This window comes from Xenopus laevis, chromosome 8S, assembly GCF_017654675.1.
Source record: "Xenopus laevis strain J_2021 chromosome 8S, Xenopus_laevis_v10.1, whole genome shotgun sequence".
NCBI classification, from domain to species: Eukaryota; Metazoa; Chordata; class Amphibia; order Anura; family Pipidae; genus Xenopus; species Xenopus laevis.
In genome coordinates this window covers 26,580,717-26,604,950 of record NC_054386.1, presented here as the reverse complement: position 1 = coordinate 26,604,950, position 24,234 = coordinate 26,580,717, and the positions used below count along the sequence as shown (strand labels likewise).

At 41.6% G+C, this 24,234-nt stretch overlaps 1 protein-coding gene across 4 annotated transcripts; it reads left to right on the top strand.

Annotated features, from left to right (window-relative positions):
* The first annotated feature begins 35 nt into the window (after positions 1–35).
* slc47a2.S (solute carrier family 47 (multidrug and toxin extrusion), member 2 S homeolog) lies at positions 36–23,551 on the top strand. 4 transcript variants are annotated; one of them, XM_041575319.1, is made up of 20 exons: positions 36–182; positions 9,403–9,505; positions 10,003–10,089; positions 10,214–10,260; positions 11,295–11,396; positions 11,774–11,842; positions 15,225–15,373; positions 16,509–16,551; positions 17,331–17,375; positions 17,585–17,682; positions 17,776–17,873; positions 18,262–18,375; positions 19,634–19,701; positions 20,430–20,538; positions 20,796–20,871; positions 21,183–21,252; positions 21,537–21,669; positions 21,772–21,866; positions 22,192–22,273; positions 22,996–23,551. In XM_041575319.1, exons 2-20 carry the CDS (start codon positions 9,463–9,465, stop codon positions 23,208–23,210), a joined length of 1,743 nt encoding a protein of 580 aa, XP_041431253.1. In that variant the 5' UTR covers positions 36–182; positions 9,403–9,462; the 3' UTR covers positions 23,211–23,551. The 4 variants fall into 4 exon arrangements, with proteins under 4 accessions (XP_041431253.1, XP_018087976.1, XP_041431254.1 ...); XM_018232487.2 differs by lacking the exons at positions 36–182; positions 9,403–9,505 and having other exon boundaries at positions 10,004–10,260; XM_041575320.1 differs by lacking the exons at positions 36–182; positions 9,403–9,505; positions 17,331–17,375 and having other exon boundaries at positions 10,004–10,260.
* Positions 23,552–24,234: the final 683 nt, after the last annotated feature.

Genomic DNA, 24,234 nt, shown 5'->3' with positions numbered 1-24,234 from the left:
CCGCATCTTCCCTGCTCACTTGTGGGGAGGAGTGAAACGCTGCACATCAGAACACTTCGTACATAAACAAATCACCTGGGGAAGAATCGAGCCTCACAATGAGGCGCAGAACGCAAATACTTCCAACGCTGTTTTCTGTTGCCTGGGCAACTGCTTGTCCTGTCTAAAGGAAGGCATGTTATGTGAGTTTGACTCAAATACGGTGGTATTGCCTGTATGTACTCCCGTAACTCTCCTGTGGTATTGCCTGTATGTACTCCCCTCAGGGTAACTCTACTGTGGTACTGCCTGTATGTACTCCCCTCAGGGTAACTCTCCTGTGGTACTGCCTGTATGTACTCCCCTAGGGCAGGGCCGCCATTAGAAATCACTGGGCCCCGTACAAAATTTTTTTCGGGGCCCCCAAGCCCCACCCTTGCCCCCAAGCCCCACCCCAGACCCCGCCCACTCCCCTGGCCACACCCCTGATAAGCCCCAGCCAAATTTGTCAAAACCCCACCTACTCTCTGGCAAGCCCCACCTGGAACCCACAAATAGTGTGTTTCCATCTCGCTCTGCCACAGTCTCTTGTCTGCAGTTCCCTCTCTGCCTGTCTGTTTCAGCGGGTACCAGCTGCACATACTGGGACTGTGTGGGAAACAAACAAATATAAATTCCCAACCCAGGATTGATTCCCTTTTTCTTTTCCATTTGCCACCATTTCCAGGCCCTACCCACTGCACCCAAGCTCTTCCTTCCCTCGCTTCCCAGAATGTACTGTGGACTGTTCCCACCCGGGTAGGACTGGGGGGCTTGGGGCCCAGTGGGAATGCTGTCCAGGGCCCCCCTTGCTGCAGTGCCTGCCCCACGTGCTCCCTTGCTGCTGGCCCTTGTCAGCGTGCATGGATGTGGGCCCGCTCCCTTGCTGCTGCGCCGGCGCGCATGCGCAGACATCGAAGCGCGCCAGATAGTTTGTTTTTTTTAAAAAAATCTCAGGACGGAAGGGGCTAGACTGCCGGCTTTGGTAAAGGGGACGGCGGGCGGTGAAGCCAATGGGTGGTAGGCGGCGCGGAGGCATAGGTAATAGATGTAGATGGATGTAGAGCGGGGTATATCACTGAGGGAGGTAGAGCGCGCCATTGGGGACAGCCAGGCAGGAACGCTCTGGGGCCCGAGATTATCACTCTCCTTAAAGGGGGGCCCGGCTCTTTTGAAAAGTGCAGCACTGCCGGGCCCCCCTTCAGGCCCGGGCCCGGTACACTTGTACCCCCTGTGACCCCCTGATGGCGGCCCTGCCCTAGGGTAACTCTCATGTGGTGTTGCCCACTTGTACTGCCCTCAATAACTCTCCTGTGGTACTGCCTGTGTGTACTCTCCACCGGGTAAAAGGAAAATCAATTCAGTTCAGATTTTCAGGTCACAGACACTTGGCAATTAGGAGAAACGGTGGAACCAGGTATGTATGGGGTGCCGTTTGTCCCAAATACATTCTGTATACAAAACTATCCCTAATACACAGAATGAATGTCTCTCATGTTATATAAGAATTTGTGACCATACACTGAGGAAAAAAATATACAAAAGAGTTATTTCTATTAAAGAATGAAAACAAAATCTGGTTAGTGCACAAAAGGATGTCATTATATCACAAACTCCATTCTGTACAGTTTAACAAGCAATCTGTCTCACAAATGTATAACCTCCATGTAATGGACGCACTTATGTGCAGAGTTACTTACAGAATGAATTATGTAAAAACAAAGTTGGACATAATATATAATAGTGTAACTAACTAGTGCTTGTCAAGCTAGATTTGACTGACAAAATAGATATCTGCGACAGAAAGCAAGATTTTATAGTATAGGATTCATTCTTTCCACAAAATGAGAGTTTTGTTTCACAAAACAGATAAAATAACCATTCTGTGAAGCAACACTGTCAGTCACATTCCTGAACCAATAAGAACAAAGCTTATTGCCATATACAAACAAGATGAGAAGTGGCCAGCTCTGCTCCACATGGCTAAGGCAAAGTATCTGACCTGCTATAGAGGCGCCTCTAATGTCCCCTGTGCTGCATAGTAATAAACATGAACAAACCTTTCCTAAAAGGGCTGCTGTTAAACACTACAGGTTCATAAATGGAAGTTTTTACAAATGGCTGAGAAATATAATGCTGCACTTATAATGATTGTAGAAAAAGAAAAGTATGCAAAACATAAATATGATCATTTTAGGTGATATGGCTATTCTTATTGTAGTAACCTGCTTGTGTGGCCATTTTGGTTAAGGGCATTCCTGCTGTTTTGAAATTATTTTATGACTCACTCCTGTTCCTCTTCCTGTCTAAGCTGAGAGCAATAATGGGACAGGCCACACCCACCAGCCATCTTCTATTAAATGTACCAGAAGTTACTGTGCTTGTCTGGCTGCTTTGCCTGACTCTCAGAGACAGTTATACGTTTTGTATAACATAGTTAGACTCCAATGTCTCCTCCTAGCTGTTATCTTGCACCAATTAGCTTGTAGTAGTCTCTTAATAATGTGCTTAGCTATATTTCAACTACTACATAATAGATTTAGCCAGAGACTTGGGACTGATCATGTGCATCACACATTGTGTATAGTATGATGTGTAGGTTATATGAGCAGCCACTGCTGAGTACTGTGTGTAAACAAAAGGCTTCAGGACTTCAACTTCACCTCCTTTCATGAATTCGGGTCTTTTCACCGCTTCGGGACTTCAGCTTCGTCTTTTCGGCACTTCCGCATTCGGTAATATGCGAAATGGCCGCACGGCTCGGGCGCTCGTAAAGGGGACCCGGCTCTTTGAAAAATGCAGCACTTCTGGGCCCCCCTTCAGGCCTGGAACACTTGTCCCCCCCTGCTGGCGGCCCTGGACATGCATGTGACATGGGCGCAGTTGTGCTCTCTGCTCTAGTGTCGTGCCCCCTTTGACCCACTCTGATGTGAAAGGGTTAAGCACTGGGCAGGCAAGGGGACGGCATCATTAGAGTCTTTTGTTATAAATAAATATAAAGCATTGTATAGCTTGTTGCTTCTATATAAATAGATTATGATCCCCTAAAATTGCCCCTGCCTAAATGACCCCCTTTTGTTTACACACAGTACTCAGGAGTGGCTGCATATATAACCTACACATCATACTATACAGAATGCGTGGTCATACCTCCCAACATTTTGGAAGTAAAAAGAGGGACAAAAAATTATTTGTCATGTAGCGCGGCAATTTTTTTTGACCACACCCATTTTTGTGGCCACACCCCATAATTACCATGTTCATTTTACAAAGTTTGGCAGGTTATAAAAGTAAAAATCTTTTCTTATCTCAAAATTGTTACAAAGTATCTTAGATGCACCTGTTAGCTGTACTGGCCTCTCTGCCAAAAGCCAATTAAGTTAGAAATTTTGGACGCAATAAAGATCTTTACACTTTGAATTGGTGCCTGCTGGAAGTCTGCGTTCATTGAGTGCCTGCTCCTTTTTACATTTCGGTTCATCCGCCCCCTATGCTGAGGGCTCAGGGCAGTGCACCTGGGCCACTTCCCTTACGTGGTGAGTAATTTGTTTACCACATTGAAGTACCCACACTACAGATGACTTCTTTAAGTTAGAAATTTTGTTTCTTTTTCTGGCTGTTCAGTGCAGAGAAAAGAGGGACTTTCCAGTACAAATGAGGGACCTCAGGTTGAGCTGAGGGACTGTCCCTCTGAAAAAGGGACAGTTGGGAGGTATGTGTGCACATGATCAGTCCCAAGTCTCTGGCTAAAGCTATTATGTAGTAGTTGAACTATAGGTAAGCACATTATTAAGCGACTACTACAAGCTAATTGGTGCAAGATTACAGCTAGGAGGAGACATTGGAGTCTAACTATAATATACAAAACTTATAACTGTCTCTGAGAGTCAGGCAAAGCAGCCAGACAAGCACAGTAACTTCTGGTACATTTACTAGAAGATAGCAGGTGGGTGTGGCATGTCCCATTATTGTTCTCAGCTTAGACAGGAAGAGGAACAGGAGTGAGTCATACGATAATGGCAAAACAGCAGGAATTTCCTTAACCAAAATGGCCACACAAGCAGGTTTCTACAATAAGAATAGCCATATCACCTAAAATGATCATATTTATGTTTTGCATACTTTTCTTTTTCTACAATCATTATAAGTGCAGCATTATATTTCTCAGCCATTTGTAAAAACTTCCATTTCTGAACCGGTAGTGTTTAACAGCAGCTCTTCTTTGTCAACTTTCTTTTTATTAAGATCAAATTTTACTTTTCCTGAAGGACTGTATATAAAACAGCATAATGCACAACACATGAATGCATGGTACAATATATTGCTTGACAGGGGAAAAGATACAGAAAAACAAAATAAAGAGAAAAAAAGGAAAAAAAGAAAACGAGCCATAAGTAAAATGATCCACTGGTTATATGAAAAATATCACTAAGCATGTCACATTTGGTATCTCTCTAGAGCAAGTTGTTGCCATAAGCCTCAAACATCAGTTAAGCACATACTCAAGGCGAATGAAATGAACTCTGCCCATTGCCCCATTCCAACTCAAAGGGATATGAACGACTCAGAGACGAAATGGGCAGCACTCCAGGATAAAGTAAAAAATTGCCTTTATTTACCAACAGCAGGGCAGCATAGCAACGTTTCGAGCCTCGCACGGCTCTTTTTCAAGCTGAAAAGGCTTGAAAAAGAGCCGTGCAAGGCTCGAAACGTTGCTATGCTGCCCTGCTGTTGGTAAATAAAGGCAATTTTTTACTTTATCCTGGAGTGCTGCCCATTTCGTCTCTGATTCCTGTATTCCAGTGGGGAAGGACACTGCGGGAGGTGCACCCAAGCAATTGAGAAAATTAACCAGGTGTGTGCCCCTCAAATATTCTTTGAACCGGATATGAACGACTCCCTATGAAGAATCCAAGTGTCCCAGATCTCTGTGTATTTCTCCATTTGGTTATAAATTTGGTATTTCAAACGTTCATTGGCATGGATGAACTCTATCTTGTCTAAGACTTTAGATAAGGAAAGGCAGGGTGATTTCCACTGTGCCGCAATATGAATCCTAGCTGCCATACAGATATGTTGAGTCAGATGCTGTGCCGAATGGTTCATGCCTTCCAGTTTATGTTAACAGCAGCTCTTTTAGGAAAGGTTTGTTCATGTTTATTACTATGCAGCACAGGGGACATTAGAGGCGCCTCTATAGCAGGTCAGATACTTTGCCTTAGCCATGTGGCGCAGAGCAGGCCACTTCTCATCTTGTTTGTATTTGGCAATAAGCTTTGTTCTTATTGGTTCAGGAATGTGACTGACAGTGTTGCTTCACAGAATGGTTATTTTATCTGTTTTGTGAAACAAAACTCTCATTTTGTGGAAAGAATGAATCCTGTACTATAAAATCTTGCTTTCTGTCGCAGATATCTATTTTGTCATTCAAATCTAGCTTGACAAGCACTAGTTAGTTATACTATTATATATTATGTCCAACTTTGTTTTTACATAATTCATTCTGTAAGTAACTTTGCACATAAGTGTGTCCGTTACATGGAGGTTATACATTTGTGATTCAGATGAACCTACTCATGAAAATGCAGGGTATAACATAATTAAGACTTGCCATGGGTTGGGAAGTATAAAAATGTTTTGTGTTGTTGGGAATTAAATTTGCAAACTATTTCTTGGAACTAACTGTAGAAGTCAGGGTGGGGCAACTGCCCCCTCTTGCCCCCTTCTGCGGACACCCATGCTCCTGGGTAAGGCTCTAGTCTGCTCAACCGATCCACTAGAATATTCATCACACCTGGCACATGGACTGCTGTCAAATCATGTAGATGTTTCTCTGCCCAGGCAAGAATTTATTCTGTCAATTTCATGAGTTTGAAGCTCCCCATCCCCCACTCCCCTGTTTTTTTATGTATTTGACATCGGGGAATTGTCTGAGCGAGTCATCACAGACTTTGACTTGATCACCTCCCAAAAGTGAATTAGTGCTAAAAGAACAGCTTTCAATTCCTTCCATTTGGAAGACTGATTTGTTTCCCAAACATTCCATTTGCAAGATCCACTGGGGAGTGTATAGAGAAATACCTCTCTGAAGATTCCAAGTCTGAAGCCACCGTCTAAACTTCTCTTGAACAAGAGGACTGATGTGAATGCATTGATCTGGTGAATGTTTCCTGCGCCACTGAGTCAGAAACGACATCTGGAGAGGCCTAACGTGAGCCATGGCCCATGGAACAGCATCCAACGTGGCTGTCAGTTTGCCCAGGACCATCTGACAAAATAGAGCCTGGCTCCCACAGGGAACTACGGGTCTCACAAACTTTCAGAAAGATTTGTTCCTATCAAGCTTGGTTTCCCTTTTAGCCTGAAAGGACTGAGACTTCATTTTCCAAGACTGTTTCTGAAAACCTCTGCCTGGGTGATAGGTTCTAGCTTCTTTAAATGATGTTCTGTTTCCTCTGAAAGACATTCTCCTGTCTTTCTTATGCTGTGTTAGGAATGCTGACTTCCCTGCAGAAGCCTTGGAAATTATGTTTTCCAATTAAGAGAGAAGGGCCCCTTCAAAGGAAAGGGAGCAAAGGTTATGCTTAGGTGGTGTATCTGCAAACCAATGCCTAAGCCATACGGATCTGCAAGCCGCCACCACAAGGCTCATATCTCCATCTGCCAATCTAAGGATATCCATGGAGGCCTCAGCACAAAAGTCATTGACTAGCTGTACCTCATGAATGGAATTAAAGGGGTTGTTTACCTTTTGAGATAACTTTAAGTATGCTGTAAAGAGGGATATTCTGCGACAATTTGCCATTTGTTTTTATTATTGAAGGTTTTCAGAAGCTTTTCAATTTGCATTTTAACAATCTGGTAACTAGGGCCCAAATTACCCTAGCAACCATGCATTGATTTGAATAAGAGACTGGAATATGAATAGGAGAGAGTCTGAATAGAAGGATCAGTAATAAAAAGTAGCAATAACAATACATTTGTAGCCTAACAGAGCATTTGATTTTTAGAAGGGGACAGCGACGCCAATTTGAAAGCAGAAGAGAAAGACAAATAACTATAAAACTATAAAAACATAAATAATGAAAACCAATTGAAAAGTTGCTTAGAATTGGTTGTTATATAACATAATAAAAGGTATCCTAAAGGTGAATCTTCTGTAAGGCCTCCTCAATATTATTTAACCATATTTTATTAGCCCTGGCTAAAGAGGTAATTGCCACAGAGGGTTTGCAAATGGATCCGGAAACTGTCGTCTCTCCATTGGATCTTTTAGGGAGATGCCCTCATCCACTGGCAAAGTTGTTCTTCTTGCCACCCTAGTGATTGAAGCATCAACCTTAGGAGGAAATTCCCATTTTCTGACCTGATCCTCAAAACATGGGTACATTCTTTTCATTTTTTTTTAAAGAAAATTCTTTTTTTTATCGGGAACATCCCAATCTGACTTAATAGTGGCCTTGACGATATCATGAACAGGAAAGACACTGTTCTTCTTTTTTGAAGACTTGAACATAAGGTCTGGTTGGGAGGTAGATTCCAAAAGAACATCCAAATTAGGAGTTTTCCTCATGGACAAAATCAAAGGCTCAATAAAGGTTGTATTAAAAAGTTTATCATCAGATTCCACTTCTTCCTCTTAAGATTCTGAGGAAACAGTGTCACAGGATATGTGAATAGCTTGATCTGCAAGTGGTGAACCTTGTGAAGTGGATGGTATTTTAACAGAAACCTTAGAAAGCACATTACCAGTAACCTTTTCAACCATATCAAACATAGACTTGTTAAAGGAGTCCTTCATCCATGATATAAAAGTATTAAATTGGTCAGAAGACTGGGAGGCATTACTCTGGTCAAAACAGCTTCAACACACTTTCTTATCATGAAGAGCAGGTAAAAAACGAAAAATATGATGTCTATGATGTGGGCTCCTTAAAAATCAAAAGGTTGCATAATAAATACCAGTGTGAATAAACAGGTTCACATAAGTAGAGTATACCCATAAGTAAGGGAAATGAATACAAAACATCCCTGCAGGCAGTTTACTTACTGAAGAAGTGGAGGTAAACAGCATCAGGCTCAGGGCTGAACAGCCAAACAGCGTCTGATACAACAAGCAGCAAGAGGTAACCTAGATGCTGATTTTTAAAGTTCGCGACAAAAGACGCTTCAAAATGACATCACCGACGCGTATCCTAGCAAAGCGTCAAGGGGCAGAGCTCTGCAACCACCTAACTGCTCATGCGCCTATCGGCTTTGCGTCTTACAGCGGTTATGGGCAACAACAGGCCATTATCTCCTAAAGGAGATTGCTCCTGAGAGGCAAACTCCAGAGTCTCAGAGGCAACATCCAACATCTGTGCCAGCATAGCAGTGAGCATAGATGTCCACACTTCCTTCGTTGAGGACAAGAAAAAGAAAGGAGATGAGGGGGGGGAAGCTCGAAATTTATTAGCTAATTTCCTGTCCTTCACGTGTCGAGAGGGAATAACCTTTAGTGCCCACTGTCATGTGAAGTACAGGAAAAGCTTCTTACCCTGTGGCAGCCCCTCTGGTATTCACCTAAATGCATAGATTAGCAATCTGGCCTGGTACTGCCTGTAGGTACTTGTACCACTAAGGAAATGTGTTACAGTTGCACAGATTGTTCTGACTTTCAGCTCCAGAAGGACCCGGCAGTCTCACCTGTGAAGCAGCAGAGACCTACTGGCTCCCATTTTGGCACCCAAAACAGGCTGTCTCGGCTCTCAAGTTTCAGTAGGTGTTTGTCTCTTAAACTTGTTAGTGCCCGAGCTGCCCCAATGTGCAGGCTTAGACAAGAAGCAATCCATCATGCTGTTGTATATAGTGTATTATTTATTTTATATCTGATGTACTGCAACACATGGACAGCATTGGGTATGCTAGTAGTGCTATACATATACAGTATAAGTGTATATACATGTACAAGTGCTGTTTCCTGACTGCCCAAATTCCTGCTCCATTTATTAGGTAGTACGTTTCTGCCAGTGCCATTCTTGTGCCAGCCCAATACCTGTAGAACTACCCAGCAATATCACAGCACAGCAATCACTTCCAGTCTCATTCATTCCTTTACACCAATGCCTTGTTGCTAGGAAAAATTACACCCTAGCAACCAAAGAGCTGCTGAAATCCAAACTGGAGAGCTGCTGAACCGAAAGCTAGTTAATTAAACTAACATAAAATAAAAAAAATGAAGATCCTCTGCAAATTCTCTGAGAGAAATACAGTGAATTACAGTGATTTACCAGTGTCATACTTTCTAATTGTAATTTTTATTTGTTTTGTGTATATACTAATTGTATTTATTGTTTACATTTTATTTGTATGATGTATTTATGATTTAATGTATTTTATATGTAGTTTTCATGAGGCAGTTAGGGGGCAGTCGTGAGCCATCCCACGCTCTTACCCTGCAAGGAAATGTTTACTGAATTGTCTGACTGGGACAGAACGACTGATTATAGTAAGTAACCTCTGATTATAAGGAATCACAGATTCCAATTTGTCTGCGTGTGCCAAGTTTCATGTCAGCTGGTCAGTCTTATTAGTCCAAACAGGAACTTTCCCATTTTATTTGGCTGCTGTGTGGGAGGAAGGGGAGTGTTGGACAGTGTTATTCTGTAGGGGAGGGAAACTATCTGTGCTAGGGCGGGTTCCCTGGGTGGACTTCACTTTTGTAGTGATCCTTTGTGGAGTAAGAGGTTTGTGTGTCTGTCTTTCTGTCTGTGGGTATTACTGATAACAGAAATGTTTCTCTCCCACCTCTGATTTCTCCTTTTTTCTCTTTTTCCCCTTTCTCCCTCTTATACCGAGTCTCTATAATAGTACTGATTATCCCAACTATGAAGTTCTTTATTTAACTTACAGGGAATATTATTTTAGAAATTTAGAACTGAGATCTTGGAGATTTGCAGATGCAGTCGTTCAACTGATTTTTCTTTCGTATCTCGATTCTTTAAGATAAGAATGGAGTGACCAAGAATGGGACATCTCCTGGAAGAGTACTGTCATCTAGATTAGTCTTTGGGGACGTTTGCAGCAATGGAGGTGAAGACATCAGATAATAATCAAAGAGCTGAGACCATCATAAGAGATGAACTCTGCTTTTCAGCAGAGCAGGTCCCAGAAGCAACTGGATATACTCACAACAGATGCTTTTTCCTGCCCACAGAGATCTGGCAAGAAGTACAGAAGTTGCTAGCACTTGCTGCACCAGCGGTAAAACCTCTATAAGGACTCTAACAGACAAGCTCTCGTATTTGCATTCCCCTGTGGCTTACCTTTCATGTATTCATGCTAAGGAAACACAGTCTAAAATGCTTCCGTATATAGCACTGAACCTCCTTGTGTATCTCTGCCAATCCCCCTACTACTAAAAGAGCTAATTTGCCCAGTACTGCCTATGTCTGTCCCTTCCCCTAACTACCTAAAGAACTCAAGCTCCCCCCCCCCCCCCCCCCCCCCAGTACTGCATTATGTTTATCCCATCTAGTCTGTTCTTTCCCATATCTACCTAAAGAGCTCAGGCTTATACACCCAGTACTGCCTTATGTCTGTCCTATCTAGTCTGTCCCTTCCCCTAACTACCTAAAGAGCTCAGGCTTACCCCCCCCCCAGTACTGCCTTATGTCTGTCCCATCTAGTCTGTCCTTTCCCCTATCTACCTAAAGGGCTCAGGCGTATCCCCCCCCCCCCCCAGTACTGCCTCATGTCTTTCCTATCTAGTCTGTCCCTTCCCCTATCTACCTAAAGAGCTCAGGCTTATCCCCCCCCCAGTACTACCTTATGTCTGTCCCATCTAGTCTGTACTTTCCCCTATCTACCTAAAGGGCTCAGGTTTATCCCCCCCCCAGTACTGCCTTATGTCTGTCCCATCTAGTCTGTCCCTTCCCCTATCTACCTAAAGAGCTCATACTTATCCCCCCAGTACTGCCTTATGTCTGTTCCATCTAGTCTGTCCCTTCCCCTATCTACCTAAAGAGCTCATGCTTATCCCCCCAGTACTGCCTTATATTATGTCTGTCTCATCTAGTCTGTCCCTTCCCCTATCTACCTAAGCTCAGGCTTACCCCCCTCCCCCAGTACTGCCTTATGCCTGTCCCATCTAGTCTGTCCCTTCCCCTGTATACATAAAGAGCTTAGGCCTATTGCTCCCAGTACAGTGTTCCAGTGTCAGTACCAGTGTGAGTGGAATTCAATATGTCTAGAGCTATGTCCTTATGTATAACAATTACTCCTGAATCCTCTTCTAGTTTCTGTCGCAGCTGATGATCTTTATGATAAGTATTGTGAGCTACATCTTTTGTGGGCACTTGGGAAAATTAGAACTGGATGCAGTGTCGCTGGCTATCACAGTAAGTTTTGAGCAATCACAAATTGCAAGCTATTCCATGTAGCTGATTTGATTCTGCAATATAATGAACTCATTTATGCAGCAATAGTTACAGATATAACCTACCCTCGATTCCTGCTTCACTCATTGGGGTGGCAGGAACTTTTTATGAGAGTGACTTGTAGCCACCAGCTCTCTTTGGCTGTTGCTCAATCCTGAAATAACTCAGCCTGTCATTCAGCAATGGCTTTTCATCCACAGTTTGCAAATGCCTGTGTTAAACTGATAAACCAACTGCAGTCAGTCACTGTACTTTCTATTTTCCATTCACTACAGAAAGGGAGAATAACTGGAAAGTGTTTAAAGCAACATCTTGATTTTGCCTTTTTTTTCATATAGGTTATTAACATTACAGGGGTAGCAGTTGGAACAGGGCTTGCTGGTGCATGTGATACACTAATATCACAGGTAAGTGCAGATAGTTTAGCATTGCATTGGTGTTACAGGATAATACTGTATGATTTAATTTAACAGAGTATGAATGTTACACAGTGTTAAAGACATTGTATACATGTTACAGACTGTCAGTGAGAGAGCAGAGGGGCAGAGGGTTAAAGGGTAGGAATGGGACAGACTGGCAGTCAATGTGCAGAGGGTGACAGTGTAGAAATGGTACAGATTAACCTTAAGTGAGCACAAGTTGACAGGGTAGGAATGTTACAGACTGGCAGAGGGTGACAGGGTACGAATGGAACAGACTGTCAGTGAGTGAGCAAAGGGTGACAGGGTAGGAATGATGAACACTGCACTAAGTGTCCTCCATCATACATGAGCAGCAAAATCACGGGTCCGCACACACTCTATTTATCTGCAGTCGGGGACGTGGCCCCTTTTTTTATTAATGTATCATTACAAGACTCAACGTTTCGGGAGGTTCAACCTCCCTTCATCAGGATAACATTTCCAAGTGTTACACACACCTATAAGTGCAAAGCCCCACCCCTTTTCCCACAATTCAGTACTATACCACAAATCCCAAAATTTTTTAACTTCTTGAGTATATCCATCCTTAATCTCAAAACTATTACAATCAGTCATTTGCATATACTGTAAGTCCATTAAAACCTAGGGGTCCTTCATAATTTAAAGTGTATATTCACAAGGTCCCAGTATAAATAGTGTAATAAAACATACATACAAATATTAAAATGTATTAAAGTGCATAACATTACTCACTTCCGGTGAAATTTTACTACCACCCGTTTGCACAGTAAAAAATGGGAGAAATGGGAAAAGAATATATTAAAAACATGCCATTATAAAAAACCCGTTAAACTAAAATTGTTGAGGCCCCTGGGAGAAAGCGTTTTGAGTTGCCAAATCCAAAAGGCCTCAAGTCTTAACAAAGACTTCTTATCATCTTTACCCGCATCCTTCGGTACCACTTCCAATATGTGCCATCTCAATTGTGAGATATTATGTTTTGTTTCAAAGAAGTGTTTCGCCAATAAAGTTTCTTTTTTATATTTTTCCTTTCCTTTGTCTTTATTTCTGTCAGTACCAGTGTTAACTATACTTATTTCGGGCTTATAATTCCTTATTACACTTTTATGCTCATTTAGCCGTATCTTGACCGTTCTAGATGTCTGGCCTACATACGCAAGTCCACATGGACACTTCAACAAATATATAACACCTTCTGAATCACAGGGAGCAAAATGTTTAAAGGGATCGGAAAACGTTTTTTTCAAAACGCATCAGTTAATAGTGCTACTCCAGCAGAATTCTGCACTGAAATCCATTTCTCAAAAGAGCAAACAGATTTTTTTATATTCAATTTTGAAATCTGACATGGGGCTAGACATTTTGTCAATTTCCCAGCTGCCCCTGGTCATGTGACTTGTGCCTGCACTTTAGGAGAGAAATGCATTCTGGCAGGCTGCTGTTTTTCCTTCTCAATGTAACTGAATGTGTCTCAGTGGGACATGGGTTTTTACTATTGAGTGTTGTTCTTAGATCTACCAGGCAGCTGTTATCTTGTGTTAGGGAGCTGTTATCTGGTTACCTTCCCATTGTTCTTTTGTTTGGCTGCTGTGGGGGAATGGGAGGGGGGTGATATCACTCCAACTTGCAGTACAGCAGTAAAGAGTGATTTGAAGTATATCAGAGCACAAGTCACATGACTTGGGGCAGCTGGGAAATTGACAATATGTCTAGCCCCATGTCAGATTTCAAAATTGAATATAAAAAAATCTGTTTGCTCTTTTGAGAAATGGATTTCAGCGCAAAATTCTGCTGGAGCAGCACTATTAATTGATTCATTTTGAATTTTTTTTTTCCCATGACCGTATCCCTTTAAGCTTAATGTCATGTCCCTGACTCGGGTGCTTGCAAATGTCCACTTTAATGACACCGATACAATGTCCTCAGTTATGGCATGGGTCCGCAGTTGTGGCACGCCCACCCTATTGTATTTTGCCCCACCGGTAGTTTCCCCTTGAAATCTGTTCTTACTAGCCCGTCTGATATCGCTATCATAACTAAATAGGGATTTTTCTGTAAATAGTTTCCCATACATTCTGTCTTTCTGCAAGATGGGCCAGTGCTGTGTTATCACCTTTTACAAAAAGGTCGAATGTGGACCGTATGTAGTAACACACACCAAGTTCTGCTTTTTTGGGGTTCTGTTCTTTGTTCTCCCTCCTGTAACGGTGTCATTAAAGGGGACATTTGCAAGCACCCGAGTCAAGGATATGACATTAAGCTTAAACATTTTGCTCCCTGTGATTCAGAAGGTGTTATATATTTGTTGAAGTGTCCATGTGGACTTGCGTATGTAGGCCAGCCATCCAGAACTGTCAAGCTAAGGCTAAATGAGCATAAAAGTGTAATAAGGAATTATAAACCCAAAATAAGTATAGTTAACACTGGTACCGACAGAAATAAAGACAAAGGAAAGGAAAAATATAAAAAAGAAACTTTATTGGCAAAACACTTCCTTGAAACAAAACATAATATCTCACAATTGAGATGGCAGATATTGGAAGTGGTACAGAAGGATGCAGGTAAAGATGTCTTTGTTAAGACGTGAGGCCTTTTGGATTTTGCAACTCAAAACTCTTTCTCCCAGGGGCCTCAACGAGAATTTTAGTTTAAAGTGTTTTTTTATAATGGCATGTTTTTAATATATTGTGATACCTATTCTTTTCCCATTTCCCCCCCATTTTTTACAGATGAAATGTATCCTGGGGATGACTGTGCAAACGGGTGGTAGTAAAAGTTCACCGGTAGTGAGTAATGTTATCATGCACTTTAATACATTTTAATATTTGTATGTATGTTTTATTACACTATTTATACTGGAACCTTGTGAATATACACTTTAAATTATGAAGGACCCATGGTTTTAATGGACTTATATGCAAAGGACTGATTGTAATAGTTTTGAGATTAAGGATGGATATACTCAAGTGGTTAAAAATTTTTGGGATATGTGGTATAGCACTGAGTTGTGGGAAAAGGGGTGGGGCTTTGCAATTATAGGTGTGTGTAACACTTGTTAATGTTATCCTGATGAAGGGAGGTTGAACCCCCCGAAACGTTGATTTTTTTTTAGTGATACATTAATAAAAAAGAGGGCCCACATCCCCGACTGCAGATACAGAGTGTGTGTGGACCCGTGATTTCGTTGCTACTGTTGAGAGGCCTTGCTGGGGCCGACAGAGAACCAGCACCACCATTGCAGGAAGTAAGGTGGCGGGTGAGCGGTATATATAGCACAGTAACTCCATCATACATGATCCACTTTGTATAATCCTGCTTCAGTATCTTCTGTACCTTTCACTTACAGACATATGGAGGGCACAATTTAAAGCTGATAGGAATCATCCTGCAGAGGGGAATCCTGATCCTGCTGCTCTTCTGCTTCCCCTGCTGGGCTCTGCTTATCAACACTGAATCTATTCTGCTTCTTTTCCACCAGGATCCCGAAGTCTCCAGGTAAGGGGGTGCTCTGGCTCTCGCTTGCCTTCTGTGTGCTGATGCTGACCTAAGGGTAAGTTTACAATCAGGCTTTAGCAGGGGCATAACTAAAGAGGTATAGGGACAACAACTGCACCAAGGTCTCTGGACCTGAGGGACACCCTATATAAGATCACAGAAGAAACAGCAGTATACAGCAGTATAAAGCTGTGAATGTGGAATGCTATATATGGGGTTGAAGGGAATAAGTGGCTGGAGAAGGTGCAATTCCTGAAGCCAAAGCAGCCACTAGGGGGTAGCTTCATATATTTGTCAGAGACCTAATCCTAGCCTTGCCTGGAGACTTGGGTATGTAATGATGGGAACCTTGGCCTTCTAGCAACCCCAATTAATCCCTGAGGGGCACTTGACTACATATTGTTGCAAATAAAGCTGCTGTATGGAAACAGAGTTATTTTGTGCATTGATATATTGCGGTGCAATGATTTGTGAAAGGATTTATTTATTCAGAATTGGCTCTTTTGACAAAATCTGTCCAGCACTTGCACACAACAAAGGGTTCCATTGCTTAATGAGAAATGACAGCAGTGCCAGGGAAGATCCTTTTCTTGAAGCAAGGCAGCTTGGGGACAGACCTCAGTCACATTCTTGGCTTCTTTTTGTATAGAACTAAAGAACCATTCATTCTTATTTTTATTTATTCTTGTTTCTTATGACACTTGGCTCATGTCAGTGCACTACAGCACCACTGCTCCTATATGGTAGTGATAATGCTAACCTAAAAGTGTATACCATACCATCAAAGAAAATAAATATATATATATGTATATAATAAAGTTCCTGTGGGGCCGCACTCCGCCAAACTGTTTCAAAGTCGGGTGCAGGGTAAAAAAGATTACATAGTACGAAAAAGACCAGCAACACCGATATATTTTGTGCAAAAATTCAAGTGTATTAAAGATGCATGTACATATATGTATATATATATTGATAAAGGCCCCAAGGAGGGCCTACACGTTGGAAAACACGAGTGATGATTGAATAAAATCATTTGAAAAATAACTGGAGTGCTGGTCCAATTTGAACTTTTATATATAGATATATATATAGTATATATGTGTGACATTTGTCTTTTTGTTTGACTCTGTTGCAGGTTAACCCAGATATATGTCTTGATATTTCTGCCTGCACTTCCGGTAAGTTTTCTGCACTTCCAGTAAGTCTTGCCTTGGTTTTTACAGCGTATATCATTATAACCACAGATGAAGTCGAAGACATGTACATTAGAGCTCATTCCTTCTGATCGCTCCCTCCCAGAGTTGGAATCTTAGCTGTTGTCCCCTTCAGGTGGAGCAGGGACCCATCCCCAGTATATATCACCTTCTTCTAAACAATGACAGAAAAACAGCGGGTGAGACAGGAAATGAGCCAGCACTTCCCTGATCATTTTGTTGCACATTAATTACTTGACAGTGTATGTTTTGGAGGAGTAACTGGGTTATGCCATATTATAAATAATCCCATTAATACTGCTTCTGTTGAGGTATTCTCCATTGCAGCTTAACAGCAGACCCCAAGTAGTGAATGTAGACATCTCCTAATCTTTTTTACCACCATGTTTGTTATCCGAGAAACATCTATATATCCTTAGGATAGGACCAGACTGTTTTGGAAATACACTGTTGGGGGATAGAATCCACTCCCCCTCTGCTTCTGGCACCCGAAAGCACTGTCTCCGCTCGGTTGCAGGCAGACAAGGCAGATTTCGGCACCAAAATTCAACATTTTACATTTTGTGCTGAAATCCACCCTGCCTACGGAAAGAGAAGGAGAGCAGTGGATTCTTTGCCTGCACAGAATCCGTATTGGGTGGCCATAGCCTTACTAAATATAGGCTTAAATGGTGTTAAAGATTTTTCTTATTATTAAATTTGATACAATTGCCTTCATTGCCAGTATTTATGATTTTTATCAGGCAGCCTTTATATACCAACTACTGGCAAAATATCTCCAGAATCAGGTAATTCATTCCACTGCCTTCCCACTATCTTCCATTTTCTGACCTTCACACTGTCCCACTCTTTCTATTGCTGCTTTTTACCCTACAATCTCTCCTTATCTCCTCCTTCCTTTTCTCAATTTACATATATATATAGATATATATATATAGATAGATATATATGAGCAGAATAAGAGCACGCATAACATCAAAAAGTTCTTTTTTTCCAGGGAATCATTTTTCCTCAAGTATTAACTGGATTTATAGCAAATATATTCAATGCTTTAATAAACTACATCCTGCTGTATGTCCTGGGCCTAGGAGTGAAGTAAGTAATTGTCTCAGGTGTTTGTACTAATTTTGTAAGTATGTCAGCAAAAAGTTTGTGTAACAGAGTTAATGCAACTGTCATTCTTCACAGGGGATCTGCCTGTGCCAACACCATCTCACAGTTTATACAGCTGATTTTACTTTTCCTTTACATTGTGTGGAGAAGACTCTACATAAACACCTGGGGAGGTATATTTCATAAAAAATGGATATTGGTTGTTTTCAGTATGTTTAGCTATTTCTGTGCACTTAACTCACCACAGAATATAGTTCTCTAATAAATCGTACTTGGCAAGTTCGGACCCAGTGGAAGTGGTTGTACTGTAAGGCTAAGCTAAAAACGCTTGGAGAGCCTAGCCACTGAAGGTATAAAATATAAGTGTATTCCATTTGTCCTTAACCTATTTATTGTGGTTGCTTTCATAATAAATACATAATAATGTGTTTTCAGTATAAAGATCTATACTCTAATATAACAGAAACCGGCAACAATAAAGGCCAATAGTGTTGCTGGGACACAACATTTGACACAGGTTTTACTAAATATTAATATTTATATTATTTTCCCCTTCCCCAGGTTGGTCCCAGGCTTGCTTTGAAGAGTGGGGGGCATTTTTCCGGCTTGCAGTAGCCAGTATGCTCATGCTTTGTATTGAATGGTGGGCGTTTGAAATCTCAGTGCTTCTGGCAGGTCTTGTACATAAATTTGTATGTATTTTTCTCCCACACAAAAAGTACAAAAATACAATACACATTAAATATAAAGTATAGTTATAATCCATATTAAATGGATGTCAAGGAGGAAAAAGGATGGAGTCCTGCAGCGTGTCAGGTACCCACAGGTTACCCACAAAAAAAGCGTGCACCCTGCGGAATGAGGGGAGGGTTTTTAGGTGCAAGTATAGCCGCGCGTCTGGTTGCGGGTTTCATCTAAATTTCTTATCTTATGTAATATTGTCTATATTTTACTCCTTTTAAAGTTTAACAAAACTTGTTTCTATCCTCGCCCACTTTTGATGACGTCACTTCCGGTCTGCAGCACCATCACTTCTTGTTTGATGGTGGTCGGCAGGTTGTGGGTCGGGTTGCAGATAAAGCAGTTGGGGGTCCAGGTCGGGTAGCGGATCAAAGTGGGAAAATATGCGGTTTGCGGTTCGGGTTGTGGGCTGCGATCCGGGTCTTAGAAATTGGTTCCGAGCAGCACTCTAGATGGAGGTCCCTGTCCCGTAGAGCTTAGTGTTTGTCAAAGGCAATATTCAATAGTAAATTCCTCTTTAAACCCTCTACATGCCGTTAATCATAACAGGGTTTTCCACACCCTCACTGCCCTAACTTTGAAGAGCCATATGCACTGCTTCTATTTAAAGTTCTGTTCCTCCAGTCTAAACTTTCATTCTTGGTTATTTTTTATGGCTCCCACAGATATTTGTCTATAACATTTTCTTGGATTTGCAGAGTAGTCACATCTGTTAGCAAGCTGCTTTTCTCCCATCCTTCATAGACTTTCCTCATATGTTTATTATTCCCAGTTACCCTGCGCTGTAGAATATTTTGTGCCAGATTGTTTTTTTTTTTGCCCAACTTGTAAAAAAAAGCTGTTAGGCACATAAAGGTTTAATGGGATAGGACTCTATCATTTGAGGCTATTTGCATGAAATAAACAATTGGAGGGTATTTTAGAATATTTGAGCCCCAATGACCCTTCCTCTGGTTAAATTACAGTATTCATAATCATTTCTACTCTGGGCTGTTTCCTGATGGTGGGCTGTGCTCCTTGCCATGGTCAGTCAGTGGGTGATGCTGTGTTTTTTCCAACAAATACAAAAGTGCATATAACGTATATCCATTAACAACAACATTATTCATAACAACAATTGATACAGATAATTATTGTAAGAGAGCGTTTCTTCATAGTTCAGTGCAATAATCTTCTTTCCTTGCCCCTGCAGGAGTACTTGGCATGGTTGATCTTGGTGCCCAGGCCATTATATACCAAGTTTCCACTGTTGTCTATTTGGTAAGATTATTAAACAATGTAAAGGCATTACATGGGGCATAAATATTTAGTATGTAGATGTAGAATACATGTACAAATAAACTTTCTTTGTGCTTGGGCCATACCTTTATATATGCTGTCCGTGGTAAAACACAGTAACCCAATCATTGGTTTTGACTGGAGACAGCAGAGTAAGGTGGAAACTGCAGAGCAAGATGAAGACCATAGGTAAAGATGGAAAATTTTGATAAGATGGAGATCATGGATGCTGACACTCAAAACAAAGAAGGCAACCTGTGCACAATAAAACTGCAAAAAACACAGACATTTTCTGCAATTGTGCCCCCTCTCTTTTTCTGAATGTTCACACCCTGGGCAGGTTTCTCTGCTGCCTACTACAACTTACAGCCCTGGAGGTGTAGGGCAAAATGGATGCTGTAGAGGAAGATAGTCACAACAACCCTTTACATCACTATTGCCCTCCAGCAGCTCCATGGTACAACAACACACTACCTGTCACTTGATTAATTAGCTATTACAATGGCTGTGTTCCTGCCTTTCATCGTTTGATTCTCTTTTACATTTATGGATCCCAAGGTGCAACTGTATGCTAAGAAGAGAATTACCAAACACACTTCCCCTGCCTTTTGCTTTTTCAGTCCATTCTCTTCCCTGACAAATGATGGTTTCTTTTCGGTACATGTGATCCTCTCTGCTGTTCAGTGACACATAGTATTTTGTATTTCTAGATGCCTCTAGGTCTATGCATTGCAGGCAGCATCCGTGTAGGACATGGGCTGGGGTCTGGGAACATTGAACAAGCAAAGAGGTCAGCCCTTGTTGTACTATGTATGACAGGTAAAAATAAAAGCTTGATACATGTAGCTTCTGTCTGTGCTGAGTTCAGTGAATAGCATAAGCATTCATCAGAAAACCCTTTATATCCTTGCTCTGCTCCCAGTACACCCCTCTTTTTTCCTGCCAAGGATTGCCCTGTTTGCTCACCTACCTGAACCCATGCACTTTGGCTATCAATCTCTGCTGATGAGAAAATAGGGAGTGTTGTTTATTAGCTTCCACACTGAGGGGTGAATACAATGTGTTTTCCTTTGCAGAGATGTGTGCATTACTATCATGCATTGTGCTTGCAACCCTGAAAGATGTGGTTGCCTATATCTACACTACAGACATGTGAGTATGATGTTGTGCAGTGTCCTGTGGGGATTTGTTCTCAGTGAAATTTTTGGTCAGTGGAATTGTATAAAGAAACAAAATAAAAGCAATATAGTGGGAATATAGACTGGCAATCTGGAACCTCTGGCAAATGAAAGGAGGGGCTGCTGGAAGCTCCCATAGACCTGATAAATGGATGGTACCTGATAGTGTGGCTCGCTGCGTACTTGAACTGACAGGGATTATGCTAAACCTCAGTCCAGATGGTGTTTAAATATAGACAGCTAGAAGGGAGATCACTTACAGGAACATTATTTGCCCCCTTACAGGAACATAGTGGCACTTGTCAGTTATGTGCTTCCTGTAAATTCGGCCTGTCTTCTCTTTGATGGATGTGTGGTAAGTACAACTCATTTTAAAGCTCCCACTTTTAATGTAGAGAATGTGTCCACGTGCCCCAATGTCTTGTCATTATACCCTCACAAATGACCCGCTGGAACTGTTTTTAAACTTTAAGCTGCACATGGTACTTATCTGTATATTTGGGTTTGAATTGGAATAACAGAATTTAAAGGGTAAGTACAAAAATTGCTTTTAAGATTAGCTCTGAATTAAGCTGGAAAATAAATGATTATACCTCACGTGAGCAAGTGATGTGTTTGTATTTCTGTGTGTCTTGGCAGGCTGCTTGTGGAGGAATCCTGCGTGGTTCTGGGAAGCTGAAAGTTGGTGCCATCTCTCACACTATCGGATATTATGTCATTGGCCTTCCCCTTGGTCTGTCACTGATGTTTGCTGCTAAGCTGGGCATAATCGGTAAGTTTATTATCACCTTTCTTATCTGTAATGGAAAAGACAGAGAGTGGATCAGTATCCAGTTCTAATATTCTTTCTCCTATATTTCCCCTTGCCTTCCAGGATTCTGGATTGGGATTCTGCTGCGTGCGATAGCCCAGGCCATTTTCCTTATTATATTTGTATTTAGGATTGACTGGAAGAAGGCATCCGAGAAGGTGGGGCCTTTTCTAACTGTTTTTCTTGTCTGTAATCTCAACTGCAGAAAAATATGTAAGACTTGTTTGGCCTTCAAGGATCAACATATCAGTTCTTAGAAAAGCACTTCTGATATTCCAGCCCCTTCACCATGACTTGATCTGGCAAGGGCACTGGTTCTGCCTTGGGAGAACACTGGTTATTGTATAAGCTATGCGCTATTATATATCCATTACAGACTCAGTAATAACCAATACGAAATTGTGTCTTTTAATCCTTATGACTAAAACTGGAACTTGTCAGTTTCATATGTTCATAAAGTCCTGTATTTGCATTCTGTTCCAGGCACAGACACGGTCCAAGGTGAAATCAAAGATACCAAAGTTAGACAATAAGCTGTCTGTTTATCAAGAAGGCTGTCCTACAGGTATATATTGGGGTGCATGTGTAATGCTGCTGCTATTTTATATTGCTAATTATGCTGTAAAGAAATAAGCAGTAACTTAGCAGTCATTTCTTTCTCAGATAGATCATTTATGGTGCTGGCTCTTTAATAACAGCTCTGTCTATGCAATTTAGTGTAATGGTATATGGTATTTATACACCTCTCAAAATATACAGACCAGATTTACAGCTTAGGTACTCAATAAAAACCAATGGTAGGCAATACAAATATATCCCATTATGATTCAGTAGAGCTGTACTAGTTAATATCATAGGTCATAAGTAGATCTAACCAGAATCCAGCCCACTCTGTGTCTCCTGGTCCCCTCCTCTACCCAGTCTGGCAGATAAGGGGTGAATGCTTCAGTCTCACGTTCAGAGCAAGAGTAGCATGCTCGTCTTCTACCACAGCTACCTCCTGTGTGTGTAGGATTTAAGCGTGTGACTGTGGTACAGGGTCATAACAAAATGTTCAAGCCAGAGCTACAATCTTCTGCATCCACTTACAGCAGAATGGTGCAGGTCAGATAATCATGTGAACATTAGAACAAGACGGCAGCACTAGAAATGACTGGTTTCCAACAGTATGGCTTGCTTCTAGCCCCCCATGGCAGTGTGAGCAGCATTCTTTTCTCACTGCAATTATAGTCTACTCTGATATAAGACTAATGGATCTTTGCTTTTGTTATTCTGAATTCATTACAGAGCAAGAAGACAATGACCTTGGCAATATGGAATTGACAGAGTTAAATACTGACTACCGAAACTCTGTCTCTCCAGAGATCATGTCACCTACTATTGCTGCAGCCCCACAACATCAACCTTTTTGCATCCATACACTCATCCTCACTAGAAGCCTTGCTCTTGCTTGTGCAATAGGGACATTCATTATTGGCATTGCAATAAGATTCACAGTCTGAACACAGTATGCACAGGCACAATACCGCACTCAGAACATGTTTATGGCAGAGAATTCATAGTTCAGCCCAAAGAAATCTGCAGGCTTCCCAGTATTGTGGTTTCCTTGGAACCAACCTGATCTGTTAAGATCCAAAATGAACTCAGCTGGAATGGAAAAACGTTATATTAACACTAAAAGGTGGGTAATAACCCAAGTTACAAACAGAAAGTACAAAAGGGGGGTTGTGGGAGCACTTTTTTTCTGCTACTATGCAGAGGCACAATACCTTTTATACTATGACCAAAGGTAAATAAGTTAGGGACCACCATCTGGGGCAGGGGTGTCCAAACTTTTCTCAACGAGGGCCAGATTTAGTGAGGTGAAAATGTGTTGGCTCCGACCATTCAGCCTGACATTCTTTGAACTATTAACATCATTTAAACAAGGAATCGCGTAGCCGTAACAGTAATATTTGGGCACATTAGTGGAATGATCTGCCTAGAAGTATGCAAGAGCGGTGCATCACTACTTGCCAGTATGTGTTTATTGCGAATAGCTTCAGCGCACAGTCAGCAGTATAGACCAAGTGGCAGATCATTTCACTGATTTGCCCAAATATTACTGCTACAGCTATGCGATTCCTTATCGCACTATGCTGGCGGGCCGCATTATTATTAATTTCATGATGGAGGCTGAGGGCCAGTGTAAATTTTAAAATGGGCTGCCCCCAGGCCTGACTTTGGACATGCCTGATGTGGGGTTTACCTTGACGTGGTATGGTGGCTTATCAACTTTATGATCATAACTTTGTAACAAAAAACCCCTGTCTTTGTGAACACATGCACTTGCATATCATATATACTGAATTACTTAGACAGGGGCCCAGGGAATGTGCACCTATTAATTTGGCCAAGTCAGTAGCACTTCCATTATACTTTTATACATTTTTACTTAGCCTTAGGAGTGCACCCACAAACCCCCATTTTGTATTGTAATATTGCCAGAACAGTACAACATTGGTATAACAAGGATATTTCTAAAGT

Bases quoted from the DNA above. Each gene is read 5' to 3' on its own strand.
- slc47a2.S (XM_041575319.1), top strand. From the start codon at position 9,463: ATGTTTACTGAATTGTCTGACTGGGACAGAACGACTGATTATA. The intron at 17,376-17,584 runs GTAATTCATTCC...CTTTTTTTCCAG, and splicing joins CAAAATATCTCCAGAATCAG to GGAATCATTTTTCCTCAAGT. The intron at 17,874-18,261 runs GTATATTTCATA...CCCCTTCCCCAG, and splicing joins CTACATAAACACCTGGGGAG to GTTGGTCCCAGGCTTGCTTT.